General features: G+C 51.8%; 1 protein-coding gene across 6 annotated transcripts; it reads left to right on the top strand.

Moving 5' to 3' along the window:
* The first annotated feature begins 161 nt into the window (after positions 1 to 161).
* SH3GLB2 (SH3 domain containing GRB2 like, endophilin B2) lies at positions 162 to 25,997 on the top strand. 6 transcript variants are annotated; one of them, XM_012532798.3, is made up of 12 exons: positions 167 to 389; positions 4,618 to 4,759; positions 5,589 to 5,717; positions 18,806 to 18,939; positions 19,213 to 19,305; positions 21,413 to 21,475; positions 23,189 to 23,212; positions 23,736 to 23,825; positions 24,161 to 24,261; positions 24,526 to 24,540; positions 24,662 to 24,902; positions 25,236 to 25,997. In XM_012532798.3, exons 1-12 carry the CDS (start codon positions 327 to 329, stop codon positions 25,341 to 25,343), a joined length of 1,203 nt encoding a protein of 400 aa, XP_012388252.1. In that variant the 5' UTR covers positions 167 to 326; the 3' UTR covers positions 25,344 to 25,997. The 6 variants fall into 6 exon arrangements, with proteins under 6 accessions (XP_033282902.1, XP_012388253.1, XP_033282906.1 ...); XM_033427011.2 differs by lacking the exon at positions 21,413 to 21,475 and having other exon boundaries at positions 162 to 389; XM_012532799.3 differs by lacking the exon at positions 24,526 to 24,540 and having other exon boundaries at positions 162 to 389.
* The last annotated feature ends 643 nt before the right edge of the window (positions 25,998 to 26,640 follow it).

The following is a 26,640-nucleotide window of genomic DNA, read 5'->3' as shown; positions in this document are numbered from 1 at the left end:
AAGGGAAGAGGCACAAACGGGCGGGGGCCATAGGACGAGGAAGCGAGAGGCCGGCCCGGCGGCGGCCGCAGGGGGCAGCCGCGAGCAGCCTCAAGCCGGGCCCCCTCCGCCCCGCCCCGCCCCGCCCCCCGGAGGCTCCTCCCCCGCGGCCGGTGCCCCTCCCTGCGCGCTCGGGCAAGCTTGACGGAGGCAGCTGGGGCTGGGCCAGGGGGGCACGCTAAGAGCCAGAGCACCGGCAGCAGGTGGGCGCGGTGCGGGCTGGCGGCGGCGGGCCGGGGGCTGCCGGGCGGCGCACGGGCCGGACGTGGCCGGCCGTGCGGAGCGCCATGGACTTCAACATGAAGAAGCTGGCGTCGGACGCGGGCATCTTCTTCACCCGGGCCGTGCAGGTGAGGCCGTACACCCTGGGCCCCGCGCGGCCGGCGGGCACCCCTGCAGCAGAGCCCGGGGCCGCGGGAGAAGGCCCTCGCGGCCGCCGCTCCTTCCCCGCTGCGGAGTCGCCCTAGCCGCCCCCCCAGCCCCTCCTCCTTTTGCGGTGCCCAGTAGAGAGAAAGAGCCCGGGGCGGCCGGCCACACTGGCCGCACCCTCAGCGTGGCCCAGGCCTGGGGAGTGAGCCGGGCCTGCCTCGGCCCTGCTGCCGCGGGGGAGGTGTCAGCCTCCACCATTTCGACCCGCCGGCCGCGTAGTCCCGCTGTCCTGGCGCCCGCCCCGCCCCCGGTGGGGGGCTCCGCTGAGGAGGGCAGAGGGCCCCAGGCGGTTCCTGTCTCCTTGCCCTTGCCCAGCGGTGACTCTGACTCCCGGCAGGCGTTTGGAGGCCTGAGTTTCAGGCCTAAGGACTCGTGCACCCGCCCTGACCCCTTCTCTGAGCCTCAGTCTCCGCACCTGTGCAATGGACTGGTGGTACTGATTCCCTCAGGTCCCTTTTACACGCTTCGATAGTCCGGAAGCCAGGAGGGCTGGGGTTATTTACTTTCTGCTCCGTGGGAGGCCTGTTTCTCTTATTTCCCCAAGCCCCGGGGGCTGGCTGGCTGCCCTCCTTGGGAAGCTGTACAGTGGGTGATGCTGGGATTAGAACAAGTCCTATCCATTTGGGGACAAGGGAAAAAACAGAAGCAGCTGAGTGTAATGGTGAAGACCGGGAGTCAGCTGTGGGTGTGGAGGCCCCTCTAGTGACTTTGAAGACGGGGGCGTCACCTCTCTGGGCCACAGTTTTTCAGTCTGAAAAATGGCCTTAGCAGTCCCTCCCTCCCAGCCTGGATGTGAGTGTCCCAGGCGTTCCCCGTGAACATGCTCACTAAAGGCAAGTCATTCTTGGTGTAACGTGGTTAGTATTGCAGCTGTGCAGCATGTGACGTTAGGCAAGTCTCGGAGCCTCCGTGTTCCCTTCTGTCAATCAGGGGTCGCACCAGTCTGCCTCCCAGGGTGGCTGCTGCCTTGGGGCTTGGCCCGTCACAGCGCTCTGGGAACAGATTCTGTTGTTTGTCCTTGCCCTGGTTGTTGGTTCTCTGGAGGAGCCCAGCCCCAGACAGTCTCTTGGAAGCCCACATGCCCGTGTTTACTAGAAAGCACAGTGTCCCGTTGAGGATTTGCGCCCCAGAGAGGGTTTGCTGCTCTGTGTTCGAAGCCCTGCCGTGGACCCCAGCCCTAGTGGGGATGCTAGCAGCCTGGAGTTCATTGGCCAGCCCCTGTCCATTCAGCAGGTAGGGAATTCTCCCCAGTGTTGGTATGACAACCACTTTATCTCCCACATCTGGGAAGAACCTGATCTGCCAGTTTCCTGCTACTTTGGGGCCCTAGCACCTGACCTGGCCAGGCCTGCAGAGCCTGGGGTATGGGGAAGCTTGGTCCCTGTGGCCTCTTTTCTTCTGGGGGTGGGCAGGCCCACTGGTTCGCCCATACTGGAGTGGGAACCAGCGCCCAGGCCCCCGCCTCCAGAGTGGAGGAGGGAGCTGGGAGCTTTATAAATAGAGGCTTTCTCTGGCCCTGCACGCCCACCCCCTGCTGCTGCCATCTTGCAGGGAGCAGCCTCTGAAGCCGGGGCCCTGCCTCTTGGCAGGGATGGGGCAGGGTGGCAGCCAGAAGAGAGAAGGGCTTGAAATGTCACCTGGGCAGGAGAGCACACTCAGGGGACCCTCCTGAGGCCAGTCTGCCCTGGAGTAGGAGTCAGCCCGGAGGGATGGGGGTGGTTTATTATTAATGTGTGGGCAGCTCCTCTGCGTAGGTGCCACCTACCTACGCACGACATGCTGGGTAAGCGCTCAGCCCCTCCATGTGTTGAGGACACTTCTAGGAGCCTCACCTCATCCCCATCCAGTAGGGAACTGGACCTTGGCCCTGGGATGAGAATCCGGAGGCCAGATCCCTTTTGCGTGGGAGATTCTAGGATGGCTTCTCAGTCCCCGAACTGTGCCTTGAAGGTCAGGAGGGGTTTGCCGAGTTGGTCCAGGTGATGGGAACAGCCCAGCTAAGGGCACCGAGACAGGAAAACCTAAGGCATGTTTGGGTAAGATGCCAGGGGGGGTGGGAGTGGGCAGTGGAAGTGCTAGTACTAATGCTGTTGGTAGTAACTGCAGTATTACTAATAGCAGTGGTAGGAGTAATGATAATAAAAGCCAGGGAGGCTGTGGCCTCGTTCTCATCCAAGCCAGGCAGGCAGCGGTGAACGTGGGAAGGATGCCCAAGATGTTGGGAAAGCCCGGTGGGACTTTGAACCTGGGTGGGTGTGTGGTGTGAGGGACGGGTGGCCAGATGGCACGGCGGGGAGTGCTGCCATTAACCTTGGTAAGAAGGGGAGATGCTGAGGTGCACACTGAGGGTGACACAATCGCCTGAATCATACTGGCTGGTGCCAGCAGGGTAAGGATGTCCCTAGGTGGCTCCTGAGAGCCAAGGAGGGACCTGAGGGGGACCTTTTATTAACGACGATGATGACGCCAGCTAACGTTTATCAGGCCTATACTGTGTGCTGACCATGAAACTAAGCACCTTCCAAATATTCTGTGAGATAGGTCCTGTTATCCCCGTCCTCCGGGGGGAAACTGAGGACCAGAGAGGTGACTTTGCCTCTGACCCTCGATTTTCTCATCTGCAAAATGGGGTAATGCTAACCCCTGAAGGGTCTGGGTGAGGTGAGGCCTCTTCAGGGCCTGGCTCGGGGAGGCCCCAGCTTGGGGAATGTGACGAAGAAGAGGAGTCGGGAGACTGGGAGGAGGCCAGGAGTAGCTGGTTCCCAGGTGAGGAGCCGCAGGCTCTAACCCTGGCCCACCCAGCTCTGCAGAGGGAAACCCAAGCCCCCATGCATAATTGATGGCTGCCGAGCTGGAGCAGCCCGACAGGGCAGCCTGACCACCGGAGGTGCCTCCTGCCCCTTGCAGCTGGACCTGTCCTTGGCCTCTGGATGCCTCACCGCTGCCTAGTCATCTGGGAAGGGCCTCCAGACCCCCAGCCTATGTGACTCCAGCACAGCCTGCCTCTTACTCAGTCTCAGTGGCATCTTCTGTGAAATGGGAAACTTGGCCGGCCTGAGGGCAGTGTCTGTTGTTGTCAGGGCTGATCTACTCCTGCAGGTCTTCACCCCTTTGCTGTTTACCTGTGACCTCCCCTTGGCTGGACGGGGCCTTTGAGATCAGAGAGGCCAGGACTTGGGCCGGTTTCTGGTTTTTCTTAGGTGGCCCCCATGGTTTCTGCCAGCTCTGAAGGGGGACCCTTGTGACATCCTGGCCTTGGGGCGCGGCTGCCGAGCTTTCTGGGCCCTGGGTGTGCCCAGCAGTTGGCTCTGATGAGCTGGCGCTGTTCCCCATCTACCACTCCAGGCAACCGGAGGCCAGCCATGTGGCCATCCTCCCCCCCCTCCGTATTTCCCTTCCTTCCCAGCCATCTCTCTGTGCATCAGCTCTTAACAACATCAGCTCTTACACTGAGCACTGCCTGCCGGCCAGATCCTAGCCTTCATGTCTTATCCACATCTTTTTTATTTCTTTCTTACAACCTATGAGGGAGATGCTACTACTTATTATTACCATTTTCAGCTTAGGAAACTGATGCTCAGAGAGGCAAAGCCACTTGCCCAAGGTCACACAGCTCATCAGACTGAGACTTGAATCAAGTCCCTCTGATTCTGGAACCTGGGTTCCTCTGACCCCCTCCCTTGGTATCCCCTTCCCGTGGCTCCCAGCTACCCCTGGAACATCCTGATAACCCCAGACCTTGCTCTGTGCCCCTTTTGTTCCCTGAGCACTTGTAACCAAGTGCTTTCCTTCAGAGTCAGGCTGGGGGGACCCTTAGTGGTAGGCTCCCAAGGGTTCCTTACACCCTAAGCTGTATGTCTGATTTTGATGTGCTTTTTTGGGAAGAGGGAGTCTGTATCTTTCATTGGATTTCCAAAAGGAGCCATGATCCCCAAACTCTGGTCCAACCACCTCATTTCACAGAGGAACAAACTGAGGCCCAGGGCAAGGTTGCACCTTGGTCAAGGTCACAGAGCAGGTCAGGGGCAGAGCAAGTTTCTTGACCTTGGGGCCTGAGTTCCAGCCAGGTGGGAGGAGTAGATGGGCGGGGCAGGGGTGCTCCTTCCATCCCTCTTTCTGAGCCCTCCGCCCTGGGTGCTCTCCCCACAGTTCACAGAGGAGAAATTCGGCCAGGCCGAGAAGACCGAGCTTGATGCCCAGTTTGAGAACCTTCTGGCCCGGGCAGACAGCACCAAGAACTGGACGGAGAAAATCCTGAGGCAGACAGAGGTGTTGCTGCAACCCAACCCCAGTGAGTGGACACGGGCCGGCCCTGGGCTCGGGGCGGGAAGCAGTGGGCAGGAGCCCCAGCTGCTGAGACCGTGCAGGTGGGCCTGGGCGGCAGGTGGGATTTGGGTTAGACTCTTGGGGCTTAAGGTTGCTGTTTGGGGGGGGTCCCACTTAAAGAAAACAGCAGACTCAGTGTTGGGCTCCAGGATGCGCTCTCTGGGACAGTGGAAATGCTAAGTGTCGCACAGAGGAGTTGAAGAAATGCCTGGACACTAAAACACAGTTGGGAGAAGAGGCAGGAGAAACGGGAGCCAGGTCACTGGAGGGAAGGCAGCGAGGCTCAGGGATGAAAGAGGACTTGCCGAGAGTCACACACAGCGTGGTGCAGGCAGACGCAGCTGCAGGAGAACCTGTGGGAAGAGAGGGGCTGGCTGGCCTGGGGTCGTGGGACTTGTCTGCCTGTATGTCTGCGGTTAGCTGAGTGAGTGTGCTGAGAGCTTTCTGGGGCCAGGCCAGGGCATTGCCCACGTGTGTGTTATGCCCTGCAAGTCCATAGTGTAAGGAGGGAGAAGCTGTGGGGCAGGAAGGGGTGACACTTGCCTTCAGCTGTGTGACCTCGGGCAGGCATTTCACGTGTCTGAGCCGTGGCTTCTTCCTCTCTAGAGTGAGGGCTTCGCGGGGTCAAGTGCCAGTCTCACACAGTTGAGAATCAGCAAGAGAGTATTCTGGAAGTCCCCAGGCTCGACGCCCCTGTGGGCAGGCCCTGGTCTGGATCTGTTTCTGTCACCACGGCTTTCATCCTTGGGCTCCTACCGAAGAGCCCTGTGGCTTTGGCTGCCGTCTCCCCGCAGGTGCCCGAGTGGAGGAGTTCCTGTATGAGAAGCTGGACAGGAAGGTGCCCTCGAGGGTCACCAACGGGGAACTGCTGGCTCAGTACATGGCAGAGGCGGCCAGTGAGCTGGGACCCACCACGCCGTACGGTGAGCCAGTCCTCACAGCCAGGGTCGGGGGTCACGGTCTCTGGCACGAATCTTCTTCCCTCCCTTCTCTCCTTCCTTTCTCTGTTTTTTAATTTGCACACATGATACCTGGATTCATTCTGCTTGTAAACACCTCAATCAATGGAGATGAAAATAGAGTAAAATATAGAAGCCTCCCGGGACTTCCCCGGTGGTCCAGTGCTTAAGACTGCGCTCCCAGTGCTGTGGGCACGGGTTTGATCCCCGGTCGGGGAACTAAGATCCCGCATGCCGCACAGTGCAGCCAAAAAACGAACAAAAAAATTGAAGCCTCCCTTACCCAGGTTTGGTTCGTGTGTATTTTTCAATGGGATCATGTTATGTGTACTGTTCTGCAACCTGATTTTTAAACTTGGCATTGCACTACAGATAATCTGTTCACAGCATTTAGAGAGTCACCTCAAGCTTTATTTTTTAAGTTTTATCTAGGTACAATTTATACACTATAAAGTACACCTGTTTTAAGTGTGTAATTTGATGATTTTTAGTGAATTTACAGAATTGAACAAACATCCCCCAATCCAATTTGTGTTTTTGAAATTTTATTTAATTTTTTAATTGAAGTATAGTTGATTTACAATATCGTGTTAGTTTCAAGTGTACAGCACAGTGATTCAGTTATACACACACACACACAACATATATATTCCTTTTCAAATACTTCACTTTTAGGTTATTACAAAATATTGAGTGTAGTTCCCAGTGCTATACAGTGGGTCTTGTTGGTTATCTATTTTATATACAGCAGTGTGTATATGTTAATCCCAACCTCCTAATTTATCCCTCCTCCCACCCCCCCTTTCCCCTTTGGTAACCGTAAGTTTGTTTTCTGTGTCTCTGAGTCTGTTTCTGTCTTGTAAATTAGTTCATTTGTATCATTTTTTAAGATTCCACATATATGTGGTATCATATGATATTTGTGTTTCTCTGTCTGGCTTAACTTCACTTAGTATGATAATCTCTAGTTGTGTCCATGTTGCTGTAAATGGCATTATTTCATTCTTTTTTATGGCCGAGTAATACTCCATTGTATTTATATACCAGATCTTCTTTATCCATTCACCTGTTGATCGACATTTAGGTTGCCTCAATGTCTTGGCTATTGTGAATAGTGCTGCAATGAACATTGGGGTGCATATAGCTTTTCCAATTATGGTTTCCTCTGGATATATACCCAGGAGTGGGATTGCAGGATCATATGGTAGCTCTGTTTTTACTTTTTAAAGGAACCTCCATACTGTTCTCCATTGTGGCTGCACCAGTTTACATTCCCACCAACCGTGTAGGAGGGTTCCCTTTTCTGCACACTCTCTCCAGCATTTATTATATGTAGACTTTTTGATGATAGTCATTCTGAGTGGTGTGAGGAGATACCTCACTGTAGTTTTGATTTGCATTGCTGTAAAAATTAGCGATGTTGAGCATCTTTTCATGTACCTTTTGGCCACCTATATGTCTTCTTTGGAGAAGTGTCTATTTAGATCTTCTGCCCATTTTTTGATTGGGTTGCTTGCTTTTCTGATATTGAGCTGTATGAGCTGTTTGTATATTTTGGAGATTAATCCCTTGTCAGTTGCATCGTTTGCAAATATTTTCTCCCATCTTGTAGGTTGTCTTTTCGTTTTGTTTCCTTTGGTTTGGTTTCCTTTGCTAAGCAAAAGCTTTTAAGTTTAATTCCCATTTGTTTATTTTTGTTCTTGTTTCCATTACTCTAAGAGACGGATCCAAAAAGATACTGCTGCAATTTATGTCAAAGAGTGTCCTGCCTATGTTTTCCTCTAGGAGTTTTTGTTTGTTTGTTTTTTATATATATTTTTGGCTGCATTGGGTCTTCGTTGTTGTGCGCAGGCTTTCTCCAGTTGTGGTGAGCGGGGGCCACTCTTCCTTCCGGTGCACAGGCTTATCATTGCAGTGGCTTCTCTTGTTGTGGAGCATGGGCTCTAGGTGCGCAGGCTTCAGTAGTTGTGGCACACAGGCTCAGTAGTTGTAGCTTGTGGGCTCTAGAGCACAGGCTCAGTAGCTGTGGCACGTGGGCTTAGTTGCTCCGCGGCATGTGGGATCATCCCAGACCAGGGCTTGAACCCGTGTCTCCTGCAGTGGCAGGCAGATTCTTAACCACTGTGCCACCAGGGAAGTCCCCCTCTAGGAGTTTTATAGTATCTGGTCTTACATTTAGTTCTTTAATCCATTTTGAGTTTATTTTTGTGCATGGTGTTAGAGAATTTCTAATTTCATTCTTTTAATTTAGCTGTCCAGTTTGCTCAGCACCACTTATTGAAGAGATTGTCTTTTCTCCATTGTATATTCTTGCCTCCATTGTCGTAGAGTAATTGACTGTAGGTGCATGGGTTTATTTCTAGGCTTTCTGTCCTGTTCCATTGGTCTATATTTCTGTTTTTGTGCCAGTACCATACTGTTTTGATTACTGTAGCTTTGTAGTATAGTCTGAAGTCAGGGAACTTGATTCCTCCAGCTCCATTTTTCTTTCTCAAGATAGCTTTGGCTATTCAGGGTCTTTTGTGTTTCCATACAAATTTTAAAATTTTTTGTTCTAGTTCTGTGAAAAATGCCATTGGTAATTTGATAAGGATTGCACTGAATCTGTAGATTGCCTTGGATAGTATAGTCATTTTGAGAATACTGATTCTTCCAATCCAAGAACACAGTATATCTTTCCATCTGTTTGTGTCATCTTTGGGTGTTTTTTTTTTTGGCTGTGCCACGTGGCTTGTGGGATCTTAGTTCCTAACCACTGGACCACCAGGGAATTCCCTCATCTTCCATTTCTTTCATCAGCATCTTATAATTTTCAGAGTACAGTTCTTTTGCTTCCTTAGATAGCTTTTTTTAAAAAAAATAAATTTATTTATTTATCTTTTTTTTTTTGGCTGCATTGGGTCTTTGCTGTTGTGCACAGGCTTCCTCTAGTTGTGGCTGCTCTTCATTGTGATGGCTTCTCTTGTTGCGGAGCACGGGCTCCAGGCACGCGGGCGTTAGTTGTGGCACGTGAGCTCAGTAGTTGTGGCTCGTGGGCTCCAGAGCGCAGGCTCAGCAGTTATGATGCACAGGCTTAGTTGTTCCGCGGCATGTGGGATCTTCCCAGACCAGAGCTTGAACCCATGTCCCCTGCATTAGCAGGCGGATTCCTAACCACTGCGCCACCAGGAAATGTCTCCTTAGGTAGTTTTATTCCTAGGTATTTTGTTTTTGTTTTTTTTTTGTTTTGTTTTTTTGTTTTTTTTGTGGTACACGGGCCTCTCACTGCTGTGGCCCCCTCCATTAAGGAGCACAGGCTCCGGACGCTCAGGCCCAGCGGGCATGGCTCACGGGCCCAGCCGCTCCGTGGCACGTGGGATCTTCCTGGTCCAGGGCACGAACCCGCGTCCCCTGCATCGGCAGGCGGACTCTCAACCACTGCGCCACCAGGGAAGCCCCTATTCCTAGGTATTTTTATTCTTTTTAATTTCTGTCTCTGGTCTTTCATTGTTAGTGTATAGAAATGCAACAGATTTCTGTTTATTAATTTTGTATCCTGCAACTTTATCGAATTCACTGATTAGCTCTAGTAGTTTTCTGGTGGCATCTTTAGGATTTTCTATGTACAGTATCATGTCATCTGCAAACAGTGAGAGTTTTACTTCTTCTTTTCCAATTTGGATTCTTTTATTTCTTTTTCTTCTCTGATTGCTGTGGCTAGGACTTCCAAAACTATGTTAAATAAAAGTGGCATGAGTGGACATCTTTTGTCTTGTTCCTGACCTTAAAGAAAATGCTTTTAGTTTGTTACCGTTGAGTATGATGTTAGCTGTGGGTTTGTCATATATGGCCTTTATTATGTTGAGGTAGGTTCCCTCTATGCCCACTTTCTGGAGTGTTTTTATCATAAATGGATGTTGAATTTTATCAAAAGCTTTTTTTGCATCTATTGAGATGATCATATGGTTTTTATTCTTCAATTTGTTAATGTGGTATATCACACCGATTGTTTTACGGACATTGAAAAATCCTTACAGGGACTTCCCTGGTGGTCCAGTGGGTAGGACTCGACGCTCCCAATGCAGGGTGCCCAGGTTCAATCCCTGGTCAAGGAACTAGATCCTGCATGCATGCCGCAACTAAGAGTCCGCACGCTGCAACTAAGAAGTCCGCACACCACAACTAAGGAGCCCACACATTGCAACTGAGAGCCCACGTGCTGCAACTAAGACCTGGTGCAGCCAATATAAATAAATAAATATTGAAAAAAAAGGAAGAAAAATCCCACTTGGTAATGGTGTATGATCCTTTTAATGTATTATTGGATTCAATTTGCTAGTATTTTGTTGAGGATTTTTGTGTCTATGTTCTTCAGTGATATTGGCCTGTAATTTTCTTTTTGTGTGGTATCTTTGTCGGTATTTGGTATCAGGGTGATGGTGGTCTCATAGAATGAGTTTGTTTCCTGCCTCTGCAATTTTTGGAATAGTTTCAGAAGGATAGGTGTTAACTCTTCTTTAAACATTTGATAGAATTTTCCTGTGAAGCCATCTGGTCCATCTGGACTTTTGTTTGTTGGAAGTTTTAAAATCAGAAATTGTATTTCAGTACTTGTAATTGGTCTGTTCATATTTCCTCTTTCTTCCTGGTTCAGTCTTGGGAGATGGTACCTTTTTAAGAATTTGTACATTTCTTCTAGGTTGTCCATTTTAGTAGCATATAGTTGCTTGAAGTAGTTTCTTACAGTCCTTTGTACTTCTGTGGTGTTGGTTGCAGCTTCTTCCTTTTCATTTCTAATATTACTGATTTGGGTCCTCTCCCTTTTTTTCTTGATGAGCCTGGCTAAAGATTTATCAATTTTGTTTATCTTTTCAAAGAACCAGCTTTTAGTTTCATCTATCTTTTCTGTTGTTTTCTTAGTCTCTAATTTATTTATTTATGCTCTGTTCTTTATGATTTCTTTCCTACTAACTTTAGGTTTGTTTGTTCTTCATTTTCTAGTTGCTTTAGGTGTAAGGTTTGGTTGTTTATTTGAGATTTTTCTTGCTTCCTGAGGTAAGCTTGTATCACTATAAACTTGCCTCTTAGAACTGCTTTTGCTGTGTCCCATAGGTTTTGGCATAGTGTTTTCATTTCCCTCTAAGTATTTTTTAATTTCATCTTTGATTTCTTTTTTTATTAATTAATTAATTTATTTATTTGTCTGCGCTAGGTCCTAGTTGCGGCATGCGGGATCTTTTAGTTGCAACATGCGGGCTCCTTTATTTGCGGCATGCGGGATCTAGTTCCCTGACCAGGTATCGAACCTGGGCCCCCTGCATTGGGAGTGCAGAGTCTTAATCACTGGACCACCAGGGAAGTCCCTCATCTTTGATTTCTTTGGTGAGCCATTGGTTGTTTAGTAGCACATTGTTTACCCTCCATGTGCTTGTGTTTTTTGCAGTTTTTTTCTTGGACTTGATTGCTAATCTCATAGCATTGTGGTCAAAAAAGATACTTGATATGATTTCAGTTTTCTTAAATTTACCAAAACTTGCTTTGTGGTCCAGCATGTGATCTATCCTGGAGAATATTCCATGTACACTTGAAAAGAATGTGTATTCTGCTGCTTTTGGATGGAAAGCTCTACAAATAACAATTAAGTCCATCTGGTCTAATGTGTCATCTAAGGCCTGTGTTTCCTTATTGATTTTCTGTCTGGATGAACTGTTCATTGATGTAAGTGGGGTGTTTAAGTAGACCCATATTATTGTTTACTGTCGATTTCTCTTTTTACATCTGTTAACATTTGCCTTATATATCGAGGTGCTCCTGTGTTGGATGCATATATATTTATAATTGCTATACCTTCTTTTTGGATTGATCCCTTGATCATTATGTAGTGTCCTTCTTTGTCTCTTGTAGCAGTCTTTATTTTAAAGTCTGTTTTGTCTGGGACTTCCCTGGCTATCCAGTGGTTAAGACTCTGTGCTTCCAATGCAGGGGGTGCAGGTTCGATCCCTGGTCAGGGAACTAAGATCGCACATGCTGCACGGCACAACCAAAAAAAATGAAATGGGTCTCTTGTAGACAACATATATATGGGTCTTGTGTCTTGTTTTTGTATCCATTCAGCCAATTTGTGTCTTTTGGTTGGAGCATTTAATCTGTTTACGTTTAAGGTAATCATCGATGTGTATGTTCTTATTGCCATTTTTTTATACATTTATTTATTTTAATTAATTAATTAATTTATTGGCTGTGTTGGGTCTTTATTGCTGTGTGTGGGCTTTCTCTAGTTGTGGCGAGAGGCGGCTACTCTTTGTTGCGGTACACAGGCTTCTTGTTGCAGTGGCTTCTCTTGTGGAGCACGGGCTCTAGGCATCGGTCTTCAGTCGTTGTGGCTCTCAGTCTCGGTAGTTGTGGCTCGCAGGCTCTAGAGCACAGGCTCAGTAATTGTGGTGCCCGGGCTTAGTTGCTCCGTGGCATGTGGGATCTTCCCGGACCAGGGCTCAAACTTGTGTCCCCTGCATTGGCAGGCGGATTCTTAACCACTGTGCCACCAGGGAAGTCCCTTATTGCCATTTTGTTAATTGTTTTGGATTTGTTTTTGTAGGTCTTTTTTCTTCCTTTCCTCTTTTCTTTCCTCCTTTCTTGTGATTTGATGACTTTATTTTTTAAGGGTTTAGGATAGATGGATTAAACATTTTTTAAAATATTTATTTATTTATTTGGTTGCGTCGGGTCTTAGTTGCGGCACGAAGAATCTTTCAGTGTGGCACGTGGGCTCTTCGTTGCAGCATGTGGGCTTCTCTCTAGTTGTGGCACGTGGGCTCTGTAGTTGTGGTGCGTGGGCTCCAGAGTGCGTGGGCTGTGTAGTTTGCAGCACGCAGGCTCTCCCATTGAGGTGCGTGAGCTCAGTAGCTGCGGCGTGCGGGCTTAGTTGCCCCATGGCACGTGGGATCTTAGTTCCCCGACCAGGGATTGAACCTGTGTCCCCTGCATTGGAAGGTGGATTCTTTACCACTGGCCCACTGGGGAAGTCGCTGATGACTATCTTTAGTGTTGTGTTTGGAATTCTTTTTCTTTTTCATGTGTGTATCTGTTATAAATTTCTCATTTGCGGTTACCATGAGGTTTTGATATAGCAGTCTGTATAACTACACGATTGTTTTAAGTTGCTGATCTCTTAATTTCAAATGCATTTCAGATGTCCTGCACTTGTGCTCTCCTTCTCTCACAGTTACTGGTCTTGATATCCCGTTTGTGTGTGGATGATTTCCTACCTTTACTGTATGTTCACCTGTACTGGTGAGCTTTCCCATTTCATAATTTTCTTGTTTCTAGTTGTGGCCTTTTCTTTTTCGCTTAGGGAAGTTCCTTTAGCATTTATTGTAAAGCTGGCTTGGTGCTGTTGAATTATTTTAGCTTTTGCTTGTCCGTAAAGCTTTTGATTTCTTCATCAAATCTGAACGAGAGCCTTACTGGGTAGAGTATTCCTTTTTTTTTTTTTTTTTTGTGGTACGCGGGCCTCTCACTATTGTGGCCTCTCCCGTTGAGGAGCATAGGCTCCGGACGCGCAGGCTCAGCGGCCACGGCTCACGGGCCCAGCCGCTCCACGGCATATGGGATCTTCCTGGACCAGGGCACGAACCCGTGTCCCCTGCATCGGCAGGCGGACTCTCAAGCACTGCGCCACCAGGGAAGCCCTGGGTAGAGTATTCTTGTTTGTAGGTTTTTCCTTTTCATCACTTTAAATATATGGTGCCACTCCTTTCTGGCCTGCAGAGTTTCTGCTGAAAAATCAGCTGATAGTCTTACAGGGATTCCCTTGTATGTTATTTGTTGCTTTTCCCTTGTTGCTTTTAATATTTCTCTTTGTCTTTATTTTTGTCAGTTTGACTACTGTGTGTCTTGGTGTATTTCTCCTTGGGTTTATCCTGTATGAGACTTTCTGTGCTTCCTGGACTTGGGTGACTCCCCCAATCCAATTTAAAGAACATTTCCATCACCTGCAAAAAAGTAACTTGTGTCTACTTATAGCCAGTCCCACTCCCACCCCCAGACAACTAATGTGGCTTTGTTATTTTTCGTTGTTTTGTCGTTTTTTTAATAAATTTATTTATTTATTTGGCTGCATGCGGGATCTTTCATTGCGGCACACAAGCTTCTCTCTACTTGCGTGGCATGCAGGCTCCAGAGCACGTGGGCTCAGTAGTTGCGGCATGTGAGCTCTCTAGTTGTGGCACATGGGCTCTAGAGTGCGTGGGCTCAGTGGTTGCAGCACACGGGCTTAGTTGCCCCGCGGCACGTGGGATCTTAGTTCCCCGACCAGGGATCGAACCCAAGTCCCCTGCATTGGAAGGTGGATTCTTAACCACTGGACCACCAGGGAAATCCCAATGTGGTTTTGTCTCTATAAATTTGCCTTTTCTGAATATTTCATATAAATGGAATCAAGCGATATGTTGTTTTTCGCACGTGGCTTCTTTGTCTTTGAGGTTCATCCATGTTATAATGTGTTTTAGGATTTTATCCCTTCTTACTGTTGAAGAGTGTTCCACTGTATGGGCTGATCTCATTTTCCTTGTCCACTTACCATTTGAGAGACATTTGGGTTGTTTTGCTTTGAACAGTTGCGTATGAACTTTTGTGAGGATGTATGTCTTCACTTCTACTGGGTATATACCTAGGAGTGGAATTGCTGAGTCATATGGTAAATTTATGTTTAACATTTTTTTTTAATTTAATTTTATTTTTGGCTGTGCTGTGCAGCTTTCAGGATCTTAGTTCCGCAACCGGGGATTGAACCCTGGCCCTCGGCAGTGAAAGTGCAGAGTCCTAACCACTGGACCACCAACCTTTTAAGAAATTGCCAGACTGTTTTCCAAAGTGGCTGTGTGATTTTACATCCCACCAGCAGGGTGGTGGTTAATTTCCTGATATTTATGGATTTTCCAAGTTTCCTTCTGTTGTTGATTTCTAATTTAATGTTGCTGTGGTCAGAAAACATACTTTGCATAATTTTAATCCTTTTAAATGTGTTAAGACTTGTTTATGGCCTATAGTGTGTGGTATCTACTGGAGGATGTTTCATGTTCACTTAGATATTGTACTTTATGTTGTAGGGTAGTGTTGTCAGGCCATCTTGGTTGATAGTGTTGTTTATCTTCTATATCCTTGTTGATTTTGTCTTATTGCCCCATCCTTTATTGAGAGTATTAAAGTCTCCAATTATTTCTGTTGAAGTATTTCTGTCTTTATTCTGTCAGTGTTTGCTTCATGTATTTTGGAGCTGTGTTGTTAGGTCTGTATGTTTATAATTATATATCTCCCTGATGAATTGGCCCTTCTATCATTGTAAAATACTACTCTTTGTCTCTAGTTAACATTTTTTGGTCTTAAAGTCTGCTTATCTGATAGTAGTATGGCCACTCCTGTTCTCTTATGATCACTCCTATTCTCATATTGTTATATGCAAACAGGGGCACGTATCTTTTTCTGTCCTTCTATTTTCACCATACTTATGTCTTTAAATCTAAGGTATGTCTCTTGTAGAGAGCATATATTTGAATCTTTTTTAAAAAAATCCAATCTGACAGTCTTTACCTTTTGATTGGAGTGTTTAATCCATTTACATTTAATGTAATTGTTGATGTGGTCGGATTGCCATTTCGTTATTGTCTCCCTGTATCTCAGGTGTTTTTTGTTTGATCCTCTGTTACTGCCTTCTTTTGAGTTAAATAGATATTTTCTAGTGTAATATTCTAATTTCTTTGTTGCTTTTTTTTTTTACTTTAAAAATCTTTCTTAGTGGGTTTTTATAAAATATATTTATTTATATTTATTTTGGCTGTGCCAGGTCTTAGTTGCAGCATTCAGGATCTTCATTGCAGCATGTAGGATCTTTAGTTGCAGTATGTGGGTTTCTTAGTTGCGACATGCATGCAGGATCTAGATCCCTGACCAAGGATCAAACCCATATCCCCTGCATTGGGAGTGTGGAGTCTTACCCACTGGACCACCAGGGAAGTCCATCTTAGTGGTTTTACAATTTAAATTACAATATGCATTTTAACTTAACACAATCTACTTTGGAGTAATACTAACTGAATTCCAGTAAAATATCGACACTTTGCTCCAGTATAACTCCCTTCTCGCCCTCTTCCTTTGTGCTATTATTGTCATACACATTATATCTCAACAACACAGTTTTATAATTATTGTTTTATGTAGTTGTCTTTGAAATCAATTAACAAAAGAGAAAAAAGTTTATATTGTCTTTTATATGTGCTTATATAATTACCTTTACTGCTGCTCTGTATTTCCTTATGTAGATTCAGGTTACCATCTAGTGTCATTTCACTTTAACCTGAAGTATTTCTTCTATGGTAGGTCTGCCAGCAATGAATTCTTTTAGCCTTTGTTTATCTGGGAATGTCTTTATTTTGTGTTCACTTTTGGAAGACAGTTTTGCTGTATATAAAATTCTTGGATGAGAGTTTTTTCCTTTCATCACTTTGAATATATCCTCTCACTATCTGGCCTCCCTTGTTTCTGATAAGAAGCCAGTTCAAATCTGCTGTTGAACCCTTCTAGTGATTTTTTCTTATCAGTTGTTATACTTTTCAACTCTAGAATTTTCATTTCTTTTTTATAGTTTTAATCTCTTTATTGACATTCCTTATTTGAGAAGTCATTGTGATCATACTTTCCTTAAATCTTTAAACATTGCTTCTATTAGGTTTTTTATTTTTTAATTAAAGTATAGTTGATTTATAATATGTGTTTCTGGTGTACAGCATAGTGATTTAGTATTTTTGCAGATTATATTCCATTATAGGTTATTACAAGATAATGGCTATAATTCCCTGTGCTATACAGTGTATCCTTTTTTTAAAAAAATTATTTTTGGCTGTGTTGGGTCTTCATTGCTGTGCACGGGCTTTCTCTAGTTGCAGCGAGTGGGGGCTGCTCTTCGTTGTGGTGTGTGGGCTTCTCATTGCAGTGGCTTCTCTTTGTTGTGGAGCACTGGCTCTAGGTGCATGGGCTTCAGTAGTTGTGGCATGCAGGCTCAGTAGTTGTGGCTCGCAGGCTCTAGAGCACAGGCTCAGTAGTTGTAGCGCATGGGCTTAGTTGTTCTGTGGCATATGGGATCTTCCCAGACCAGGGTTCGAACCTGTGTCCTCTGCCTTGGCAGGTGGATTCTTTATTTTTTAATAAATTTATTCATTTATTTATTTTTGGCTATGTTGGGTCTTCATTGCTGCACGTGGGCTTTCCCTAGTTGTGGAGAGAGGGGCTACTCTTTGTTGCAATGCACCGGCTTCTTATCGAGGTTGCTTCTCTTGTTGCAGAGCACGGGTTCTAGGAACACGGGCTTCAGTAGTTGTGGCATGTGGGCTCAGTAGTTGTGGCTCGTGGGCTCTAGAGCGCAGGCTCAGCAGTTGTGGCACATGGGCCTAGTTGCTCCACAGCATGTGGGATCTTTCCAGACCAGGGATTGAACCTGTGTCCCCTGAATTGTCAGGAGGATTCTTAAGCACTGCGCCACCAGGGAAGTCCCTATATCCTTGTTGCTTATCTATTACATATATAGTAGTTTAATCCCATAACCCTAATTTGTCCCTCCCCACCGTCAGGGTTTTGTTTTGTTTTTGTTTTTTTACTTATTTGTAATAGTTGCTTAGAAGTCTTGGTCTGCTAGGTCTAATATCTGGGCCTCCTTGGAGATAGTGTCTGTTGATTGCTTTTCTTTCCCTGTGCACTGTCCGTACTTTCCTATTTCTTTGCATGTCTTATAATTTTTGTTGAGTTAATACTGCTGTTTGTTTGTTTCTTTAGAGACTTGCCTGAGCTAACTGTTTAGAGTCTGTGTTCTCTGCAGTATGCAGCTACTGATGTCTACTTGTTTTTCTTTTTAAATTATCCTTTTTATTTTTAAGCCTAGCTTCCTAGGGGTTTCTTCCAGGTCAGCATATGTTAGTGGTCAGCCAATGATTAATCAGAGGTTGTGCTTAAACATCTTGCACCATTAAGGCTTTACTGATGAATCTATGAGTGGGCTGGGGAACACACTCAAAGTTCAAGCAATTTACATGTCTGCCCAGCCTTTAGTTTGTGAATGTGCAAAGCATCCCACTAGCCAGGAATGAGTTGATGGCTGGGGTACTCTCCCATCTCTCCCAAGTGTGCTATACACACGCATAGCCTTCCAGACCACCAGAGATATCTGGATTTCATCAAGGCCCACTATGACTATCTCATTTCCCAGATCTCCTGTTAAATTTCCCGCAGCTCTGTTGCTTGTTCCAACCAGTATTCCAGCTTCATGTTAGCTGTGATGTTCCTGATTATTTGCCATTGAGATCACTATTGTTTGTGGTCCTGTCCCATGGGTTTTTCTGTGTTCCAGCCCAAATCAAGTCAGCCCCCTCAGGGCCTGCCCCACCCTGCTAGAGCTACAGCACCACAGAGCTTGAGGAAATGGGAGTACCCCCAGGCCAAAAAGCCACAGGCTCCATTGTTTTTACCAAGGTCCAAAAGTTCTGGAATAAATGCTTCTCAATTTGTTATTTGCCTTAGGTTAACTTCCAGAGTCCAGAAATCGTTGTTTTTGAGAACTGTGTCCAGTTGTGGTTTTTTTAAAAGGATATTCTTTTTTTTAAATTTTATTTTATTTTGGGCTGCACTGCACAGCATACAGGATCTAGTTCCCCGACCAGGGACTGAACCTGAGCCCCCTGCAGTTGAAGCGTGGAGTCTTAACCATTGGATCACCAAGGAAGTCCCTGTGTGTAGTTTTATTATTGCTTTTTGGGGAGAGGATTTGCTGAGCTCCTTCCCCTGTCATTCTGGAAGTCCCCCCCGCCCCACACACACATCTTTTTAATGGCTGTGTAGCGTTCTGCTCTCCGGGCGTCCCACTGTTCATTTGTAGATAGGTATATGGATATGTATTTTCCACATCTTCCCAGGCCAGCCATTCTGCTCTTGCCTCTCAGAACATCTCTCTCTGAGCTCTCCCCTACTTCCTGGGGGTCAGAGCGGCCTGAGCCCGACCCTCTTCCTCACCCCTCCACTTTGTTTCTCAGGAAAGACACTGATCAAGGTGGCAGAAGCAGAAAAGCGCCTGGGAGCCGCAGAGAGGGATTTTATCCACACGGCCTCCATCGGCTTCCTTACACCCCTGCGCACCTTCCTGGAAGGGGACTGGAAGACGATTTCGGTGAGGAGCCTGGGGCCACTTGCTTCCTGGTGATGGTGGCAGCCCTCCTCATAGCTGCTGAGCCCAGGCTCTCCTCCCATGCTGGGACCCAGCACTCCTGGGACCTCCCCAGACATGGCTCTTGTGGACTGAGTGGCCTGGAGTGGATGACTCCCCCCGTCCAGGCCTCAGTTTCCCCGTCTTGACCAGATGGTCCTGGGGGCTGGTCCTGCCAGGGCCAGGGGTCTCCCAGGGCTGCCCAGGTCTCACTGTTCCCTGTTCCCACCCCCTCAGAAGGAGAGGCGGCTCCTCCATAACCGGCGTCTGGACCTGGATGCCTGCAAAGCACGGCTGAAGAAGGCCAAGGCCGCAGAAGCCAAAGCCACGGTAGGTGTCGTGCCAGCCTCCTGCCCCCCACCCCCCACCGGTCCTGGTTGGAGCCAAGGAGGGGGTGAAGGGACCTGGTGTTTGGCATGACTTCTCTCCCCTGTCCCTGCCTGGAGAGGCCTGGCTGGGGGCTGCTGCTCTGGGCTGACCACTTCAGGTCACACCTCTCTGCCCCACCTGCAACGGACCCCTGGCAGCCCAGAGCCCTGGGACCCAGGGCAGACGTTGATGGGGTGGGCGGACCAGCAGTGCCCCGACCTGGGCTCAGGTCGGCCCACAGCCTCCCCAGACCGACAGCCAGTTGGCTTCTTGCATGCCCCTGCCCTGCCCTCCCTGGGTGCTCGGCTCTGTTCCTGGCTCTGCCCGGGCATGGCTCCCCCTACTAACTCCCCCACCTGCTGCTCCAGCGCTGGTCGCAGGGTGCCCTGTGCTCAGGCTCCCCTGTGGTGGTGCGGAGGGCCCCGGAGCTGGACCACCCGCCTGCCCAGGGGCGTGTCTGAGGGGCCCTCTGGGAGCCCCACGGCACTGGGTAGGGCCTGGGCTCTCTTCGCTCCCCCTTCACTCTCGGCTCACGGAGGCCTGTTCAGCCAGGCCGATGGGACACAGTGTGGGACACTTTGACCAGGGCTAGGCCAGGGTTGGGAGAGCTGGGCCTGAGGGTGGCCAGGCTGCTTGGGGTGCAGGGCCCGAAAGGCCACCTCACGCCCTGGGGAGGGAATCCCCAGGTCAGGTCCAAGGCACGCCATGGAAACATCCGGCCTGGGCTCCCCGCTCCCCTGAGAGTTCCAGCCTCCAGCCCTTCTCACGTTCCCCTCCCTCAGTGTGGCCACCTGGGGCCGCGGAGCCTGGGCAGTGCGTCTGGCGAGAGCCGTGGGCAAGGTCCCGGCTCATCCAATTATGTGGGGTCCAAACTGGAGGCAGGGGCTCAGCCACTGGAGTCTTGTTGGCTTGGGCAGGATGACCGATGTCTGTCTAAGTCACCTGGACAGGACAGTCTCCCCGCCACTCAGGGGTGGACCACCTCTCTGGAGTAACTTGGCCAGGACAAGCTCTTCCTACATCAGCCAGGCGGGGGAGCCCTTCCTTAGTTACTGGGACGGCACGACCTCCCCTCCAGTTGGTTGGCCCAGAGTCTTTGGCTTGGGCAGGACACCCCGTCCCGAGCTGGGCCCTGGCAGCCCAGATACAGCATCCCAGAGGACTCCGGCCCAGCAGTGCACCCCGTCCTTCCTACCCCTCTCAACACACACACACACACACACACACACACACACACACACACACACACACACACGTGTCAGGACTCCTTCCAGAGGGCAGGGTTGTGTGACCCCAGGGGCCTGCTCCCGCCTGCGCTGTGGACTCACTAACTCTTTTGTTTTTGTTCCTTTCTGTTCTGCTTTGGGTAACTTGGCTCAGTGTGAGGGAGATGTGAGTATACCTATCCCACGTGCTGTGCTGCTTCTGGTTTGCCCATCTCGGCCTTGGTCGGCCGGGGACGTCCTCGGGGCGTTTTGCAAGCAGCTGGTCTCCCCACTGGAGGCTCTACCATGTGTAGCCTCTGCTTCGGGGGGACGCCAGGCATTGGAGCCTGTGAGTCAGCTTTTTGCAAATGTTGAAAGCCTGTCACTGTGTCCATCCATGCATCCGTCTGTCCATCCTCATTGTGGGGAGAGGGGCCTGGTCCTTGCTGCAGGAGCGAGAGACGTGGTGTGCGGAGGTTCTGGACGGAGAGAGCTGGGTGGGGCGGGCTTTGTTGGGAGGACGGTGGGTCTAGTTGGGGCATCTGAGTGAGGCCGGGGCCTGGGGACGAGGGTCCGTGGCCGCCGGGCCAGGGGCTGGACCCGTCTGTGGCTTGCCCCAGGTAAGGGCCCTGATGGCAGGCATGTCCACCCACTTAACCTTGGTCTGGACTCGCCTCAGCCCGCCTCCTCCGCAGGTGGTTGGCTTGGGGAGAAACGGGGGCTCCGTGTTGTATTTGTCTGTACCCTCCTGTCCGTGGGGTCGGGGGCTCCTGGCATCTCCCATGGGAGGGTCTAGGGCAGCCTTCCGGCCCGGCCCCGGCCCCGCATGACCCCCTCCCCCCATGAACTCTGTTCCCCGCCAGACGGTGCCTGACTTTCAGGAGACTAGACCTCGTAATTACATTCTCTCGGCCAGCGCCTCCGCGGTAAGCGCCCCTGCCCCGCCCCGCTCCCCCTCCCCTCCCACACTCGGGCCTGGGCCTGATGTGCAGCGAACTGGAGCCAGAGGGGCAGGCAGGGGCCGCGCCCCTGGTCAGGCAAGTCCTGTCCACCCGCCTCTGCCCTGTGCCCTGTGCCCGTGTTGCCGGCCTTGCTTCTCCCTGCCCAGCGCTGAAGGTGAGCCTGGCCCACTGCGCGGCACAGCCCGGTGCACTTGGGGCGGCAGCGGCCCCACCTCCAGGGCACCTGAGAGTCTGCCCAGCCCCGACCCCCCCAAAGCAGGCACCGCCCCCTCCCACACTCACCGTCCCGGAGCGACCGGCCGTGCGGCCCGGAGGAGAGGGAGGAGGTCTGGGCCTGGCCTGCCACGGGGTCATGGGAGACAGGGACGGCGCTGTCCATCCAGCTGCCTCCATAGCACATCTGCTAGGTGTCGTGGAAGTGCTTGAGACTGAACAGGGAGGGTGGGAGGGCACAGCTGGGTGGGGGAAGGAGCCGCCTGGGCCCGAGGCCCAGAGGTTGGAGAACAGAGCGTGTCCCGAGCTGGCCTGAAGCTGAGCGTGAGGGTGGGGCGGGGGCGGGGACTCTGGAGGTCGGATGGGCGGGGACTCTGGAGGTCGGATGGGCGGGGCTGGATCAGGAGGACGTTGAATGTCTTGGTGTCTTTTCTTCCTACAGCTCTGTTGAGATTTGTGGTATTTACTGTTTAGTTTGGGAAATAGGCAGATCACACCTATCCCATCATGCCTGTCGAAACCACCACTGTGTCTTTCTCTGCCTCTCTCTCTCTCTGTCCCTTCCACCACCCCCACCCCACCCCCCGACGGGTGACAACCTTCTGCAAAGACCCTCTGGCTCTTCTCCATCTGTCATAAGCATGTTGCTGTGTGCAGTCATTTGTCCTCGGGGGCGTGAACCACAGTGTAGTCCACCGGGCCCCTGTGGCTGGGTCTCCGACGTGTGTCCACGTGGAGGTTGCTTCCCGTGTTGTGATTTGCTAAACGGCACTGAGGTGGGACACATCTGTCCAAGGGCTGGCCTTGTTTTGCTTTCCGCATTTCAGGTCACATCGTAGGGTAGCAGCGGGCAGGAGAAATGGGTCTCCTAAGCCGTGGGGGGGGGAGGGGGGTCTTTCTTCTTTAGACTCTGGATGACACTTCCCGCCCCCCTTCCTGGGCCGAGTGGAAAGAGGAGTATCCAGGAGGGTGGAGACGGCCCTGTTTTTTCCTTGTGCCTTTGAACCCCAGTGTGACTCGGGCACGAGGCTGCCTTTCTCTGCCGAAGGACAGAAAGGTTCAGTGACTGGTCCAGGGTCACACAGTCCTGCCTCCCAGCCCACCAGCCTTAGCCAAGTGTCAGGGTGGGGTGCGGGACGCTCAATCTCCCTTGAGACCCCAGTCAGAGCCTGGGGACTGGCACTGTAGGAGAAACCCAAGTAGGACTCCCCAGCTGGCTGTCCCCCCTCCCCGCATGTGGCATGTGGGACTAGACGGACTATGATGTCGGAGCCCCCCCTTTCACACCAGGCCTCACCCCAGCCTCAGCCCCTCGTTGGGCTGTGGGGAGGGAGTTGGGGAGAGGTTGGGGTCTCAGGGAGCTGGGGCAGGGCCTGGGCTCTGGGGTTCAGCCGTCCTCCCCTCCCCTGCTGACCGGTGCCCCCCTCCCTCCCCCGCTGACCTGTCCTCTTGTGGTCTCCGCAGCTCTGGAATGATGAGGTGGACAAGGTAAGTCGGGGCTCAGGGAAGAGGCTGCAGGGGGTGGGCAACGGGAGTCCAGGCTCACCTGCTGCCGTCAGGGGCAGGTCTGTTTCTAGTTCTGGGCTCTGCCCTCACTCTCTGGGGCCACGGTAGGGGTTGTCACTTCACCTCTGCCCTGTTGCACACAGTGGGCCCTCCGGAGGCAACTGTTGGTTGGATTTGTCCCTGATGCGTGATGGCGTCAGATGGGCAAATGAATATGAAAGGCCAAGGCAGGGCGCCCGAGGCTCTGTCTGCTTGTCCAGGAACTGGCCTCAGGAGGGGGTGGGGTCCAAGCGGGGCTCCTCCAGTGGTCAGGGCTTCAGGCCTGAAGTCAGGGGTGGGAAGTGCACTCCTGCCACCGATGTCTGCATCCCCGGGGGAAAGTGACAGCTGCCACAGAAGGGAAGAGGAGGCCGCTCCTGGGCGGCTTCAGGGGCGCGGGAGAAGGCGGTGGGAGGGAAGCTGGGGGGCGGTTCTTGTTCTCGTGCTCATGCCCCACCCTTCCCAGGCTGAGCAGGAGCTCCGAGTGGCCCAGACAGAGTTTGACCGGCAGGCAGAAGTGACCCGGCTCCTGCTGGAGGGAATCAGTAGCACGCACGTGAGTCCTGCCCCCGTTTCCTCCTTCTGTCGTCCACCGTCTTCTTGCCGCCCCTTGTGTCCCCATGAAACTAGTCCATATTGAGGCAGCGAGTGAACCTGGATCTCGAAGGCAGGTGGGGAAGGGTGTGCTTGAGCCCGCAGTCTGTAAGGATGGGATTCAGCCTCGGCAGAGCAGGTCCCAAAGGGTGGGTACCTCCCTCCAACCCCAGGGAGCAAGTGGCCTGGGCAGAAGACATCAGAATGCCGGGCCAGGGTCTGCAGAGGACAGGGTGGAGAATGGGATGTTTTGGCCCCTCGCATCCCCCCCGTCAGCCATGGGCGTCTTCCCCGCAGGTGAACCACCTTCGCTGCCTCCATGAGTTCGTTGAGTCTCAGACCACTTACTATGCCCAGTGCTACCGCCACATGCTGGACCTACAGAAACAGCTGGGCAGGTGCCCACCGGGGTCCCCTGGCTCCCAGCCCCGACCGCCCCAAGCTCGGAAAGCCCCGTGACACCCAGGGCGGGGTGGAGGGCTGCCAACTGTGGTGGGACATCACACTGCTCTCTGGGCCCGGGCACCCTCTCACAATGACAGCGAGGTGGCTGGCCTTGGGGACCTCTGGCGCGGTTTCTTGAGACTGTGTGGGGTGGGGGGTGGCGGGGATGGCGGGAGCATCTCACATTCCCCGTTTCCCTCTTCCTTTCATGCCGCCAGCTCCCAGGGAGCCATGTAAGTAGCGGGGTCTCCTCGCCTCCGCGGCCGTGGACCTAGCTGGTTTGGCGGGGCACAGGGGACTCCCGGGGGTGTGTGGCTCCCGGCTGCTGAGGTGTGCCCCCGCTCTCCTCTCCAGATTTCCAGGCACCTTCGTGGGCACCACAGAGCCTGCTTCCCCGCCCCTCAGCAGCACCTCGCCCACCACCGCCGCGGCCACTATGCCTGGGGGACCCTCTGTGGCCAGCCTGGCTCCTCCGGGGGAGGCCGCTCTCCGCCTGGAGGAGGTGGCGCCTCCCGCCAGCGGGACCCGGAAGGCCCGGGTCCTCTACGACTACGAGGCGGCCGACAGCAGCGAGCTGGCCCTGCTGGCTGACGAGGTAGGCCTGGGGGCCACGAGGACGGGGGGAGGGCCGGCTCACGGGCGCCGGGAAACTGGAGCTGGGGGCATGGGGCCTGCAGACCCTGCACCGCGGGCTTCCAGCCTCCGAGTGGCCCTGCGGGTAGAGCTGGGGCCAGTCGGGTAGGCAGAGACGGCTCCAGCTCTGAGGAAGCAGCCTCTCTGATCTGTCTCTGTAGAGCAGCTGAGGAGGTGAGCAGCTCAGGAGGTGTCGTTTCCTATGTATCAGGGGAGACCGCAAGTCTGTTCCCCCTTAGGGCTGGGGCCAGTTCTGCCTGGCCGGGGCGTGACCCTCCTTCTCCGCCCTCCTCAGCTCATCACTGTCTACAGCCTGCCTGGCATGGACCCTGACTGGCTCATTGGCGAGAGAGGCAACAAGAAGGGCAAGGTCCCTGTCACCTACTTGGAACTGCTTAGCTAAGCAGGCCCCCTCCCAGGCCCCTGCCCATTCTGGCCTGGGCAGGAGAGGATGGGTGCAGCCCTGCCACTTGTCTTGTCTGTTGGTGACCCAGCTGCTCAGGGTGGGGAAAGTAACCCCATCCCATCCCGCCCCTGGTCCTCCAGCTGCGAGGGGCCCCAGAAGCTGAATGATCCCGGCCCCTCCCCCAGCCCTGCTTCTGGAGATCCCCCCCCCACGCCCCCCCACGCCCCTGCCTGCATCTCTGAGCGTCCCAGCCCTCCCAGCTCCTGCTAAGGAGGGAGGGCCTGGCTGCAGCAGCTGCACTCAGCGCCTAGGCCCGTGGGGGTCAGTGCAGAAGGCCTGAGGAAGCCCTGGGGCGCACCCTGGGGGAGGGAGCTCCTGCCTTTTAGTTGCCAAAAGCAGCAAAGGGGGAAAGGCAGGCAGGTGTGTGGAGGCCTGAGGACCGGATTCGTCCCCTCTGGATGAGCTGGAGCAGAGGGGAGCCTGGGCCACGGAGCGGCATCTCCCCGGTGCTACCCTTCCCCTCATACAGCTCAAGCCAAGTATGGTGGCTGCAGCCTGCACCTCTCCACACTCACTTTTTAACTGATCTTTTTACTCTGCCTGTCTGCTTGCTCTCTAGCCAGTGACAAATAATAAACCATCCTTCGTGTGCATGTTGCCTGGGCTCCGGTCGGGTCGCGGGCCTCACAGGTGGGAAAGGGAAGAGGAGACTTCACATCTGCACCACCCCTCCTTCTGGGGGGAGGGCGTGATGTAGAGAGAGCAACGTGCGTGCCTGCTGTGGGCCCCTCCCAGAAGCACTAGGGCAGAGGGAGGGAGAGCTCTTAGGGCAAAGCCAGTACCTCCCTTCCTCCCACACTGCCTGTGCTGCTCAGGAGGGAGTGCTGTTGTCCTACTGCAGCTGCGTAATTACGTTTTTTTGAGGGGGGCGGGGGGGGGGGGTTGTTTGGGCCACGCCGTGCAGCTTGCAGGATCTTAGTTCCCCAGCCAGGGGTTGAACCCAGGCCCCCTGCAGTGGAAGCGCAGGGTCCTAACCACTGGACCCACCAGGGAAGTCCCAGGAAGCTGCATAATAGATGTTTTATTCCTAAGAAAGACTTGCCTAAAATCGGGTAGAGGGGACTGTAAAATTTGCACGATAGTTTAAGCTCGAGTAATTGCCGGCTGACAGTGCTTCCCAGGGGCCCGGCACTGAGCCAAGCATGTTCACGTGTATTCTCGTGTCGTCCTCGCAGATGAGGGAAGAAGAGATCAGAAAGTCACCTCCGCAACGTTCCATAACTGGCAAGTGGCC

This window comes from Orcinus orca, chromosome 6 (genome assembly GCF_937001465.1).
Source record: "Orcinus orca chromosome 6, mOrcOrc1.1, whole genome shotgun sequence".
Lineage (NCBI taxonomy): Eukaryota > Metazoa > Chordata > Mammalia > Artiodactyla > Delphinidae > Orcinus > Orcinus orca.
This window is presented reverse-complemented; position numbering and strand designations above follow the sequence as displayed.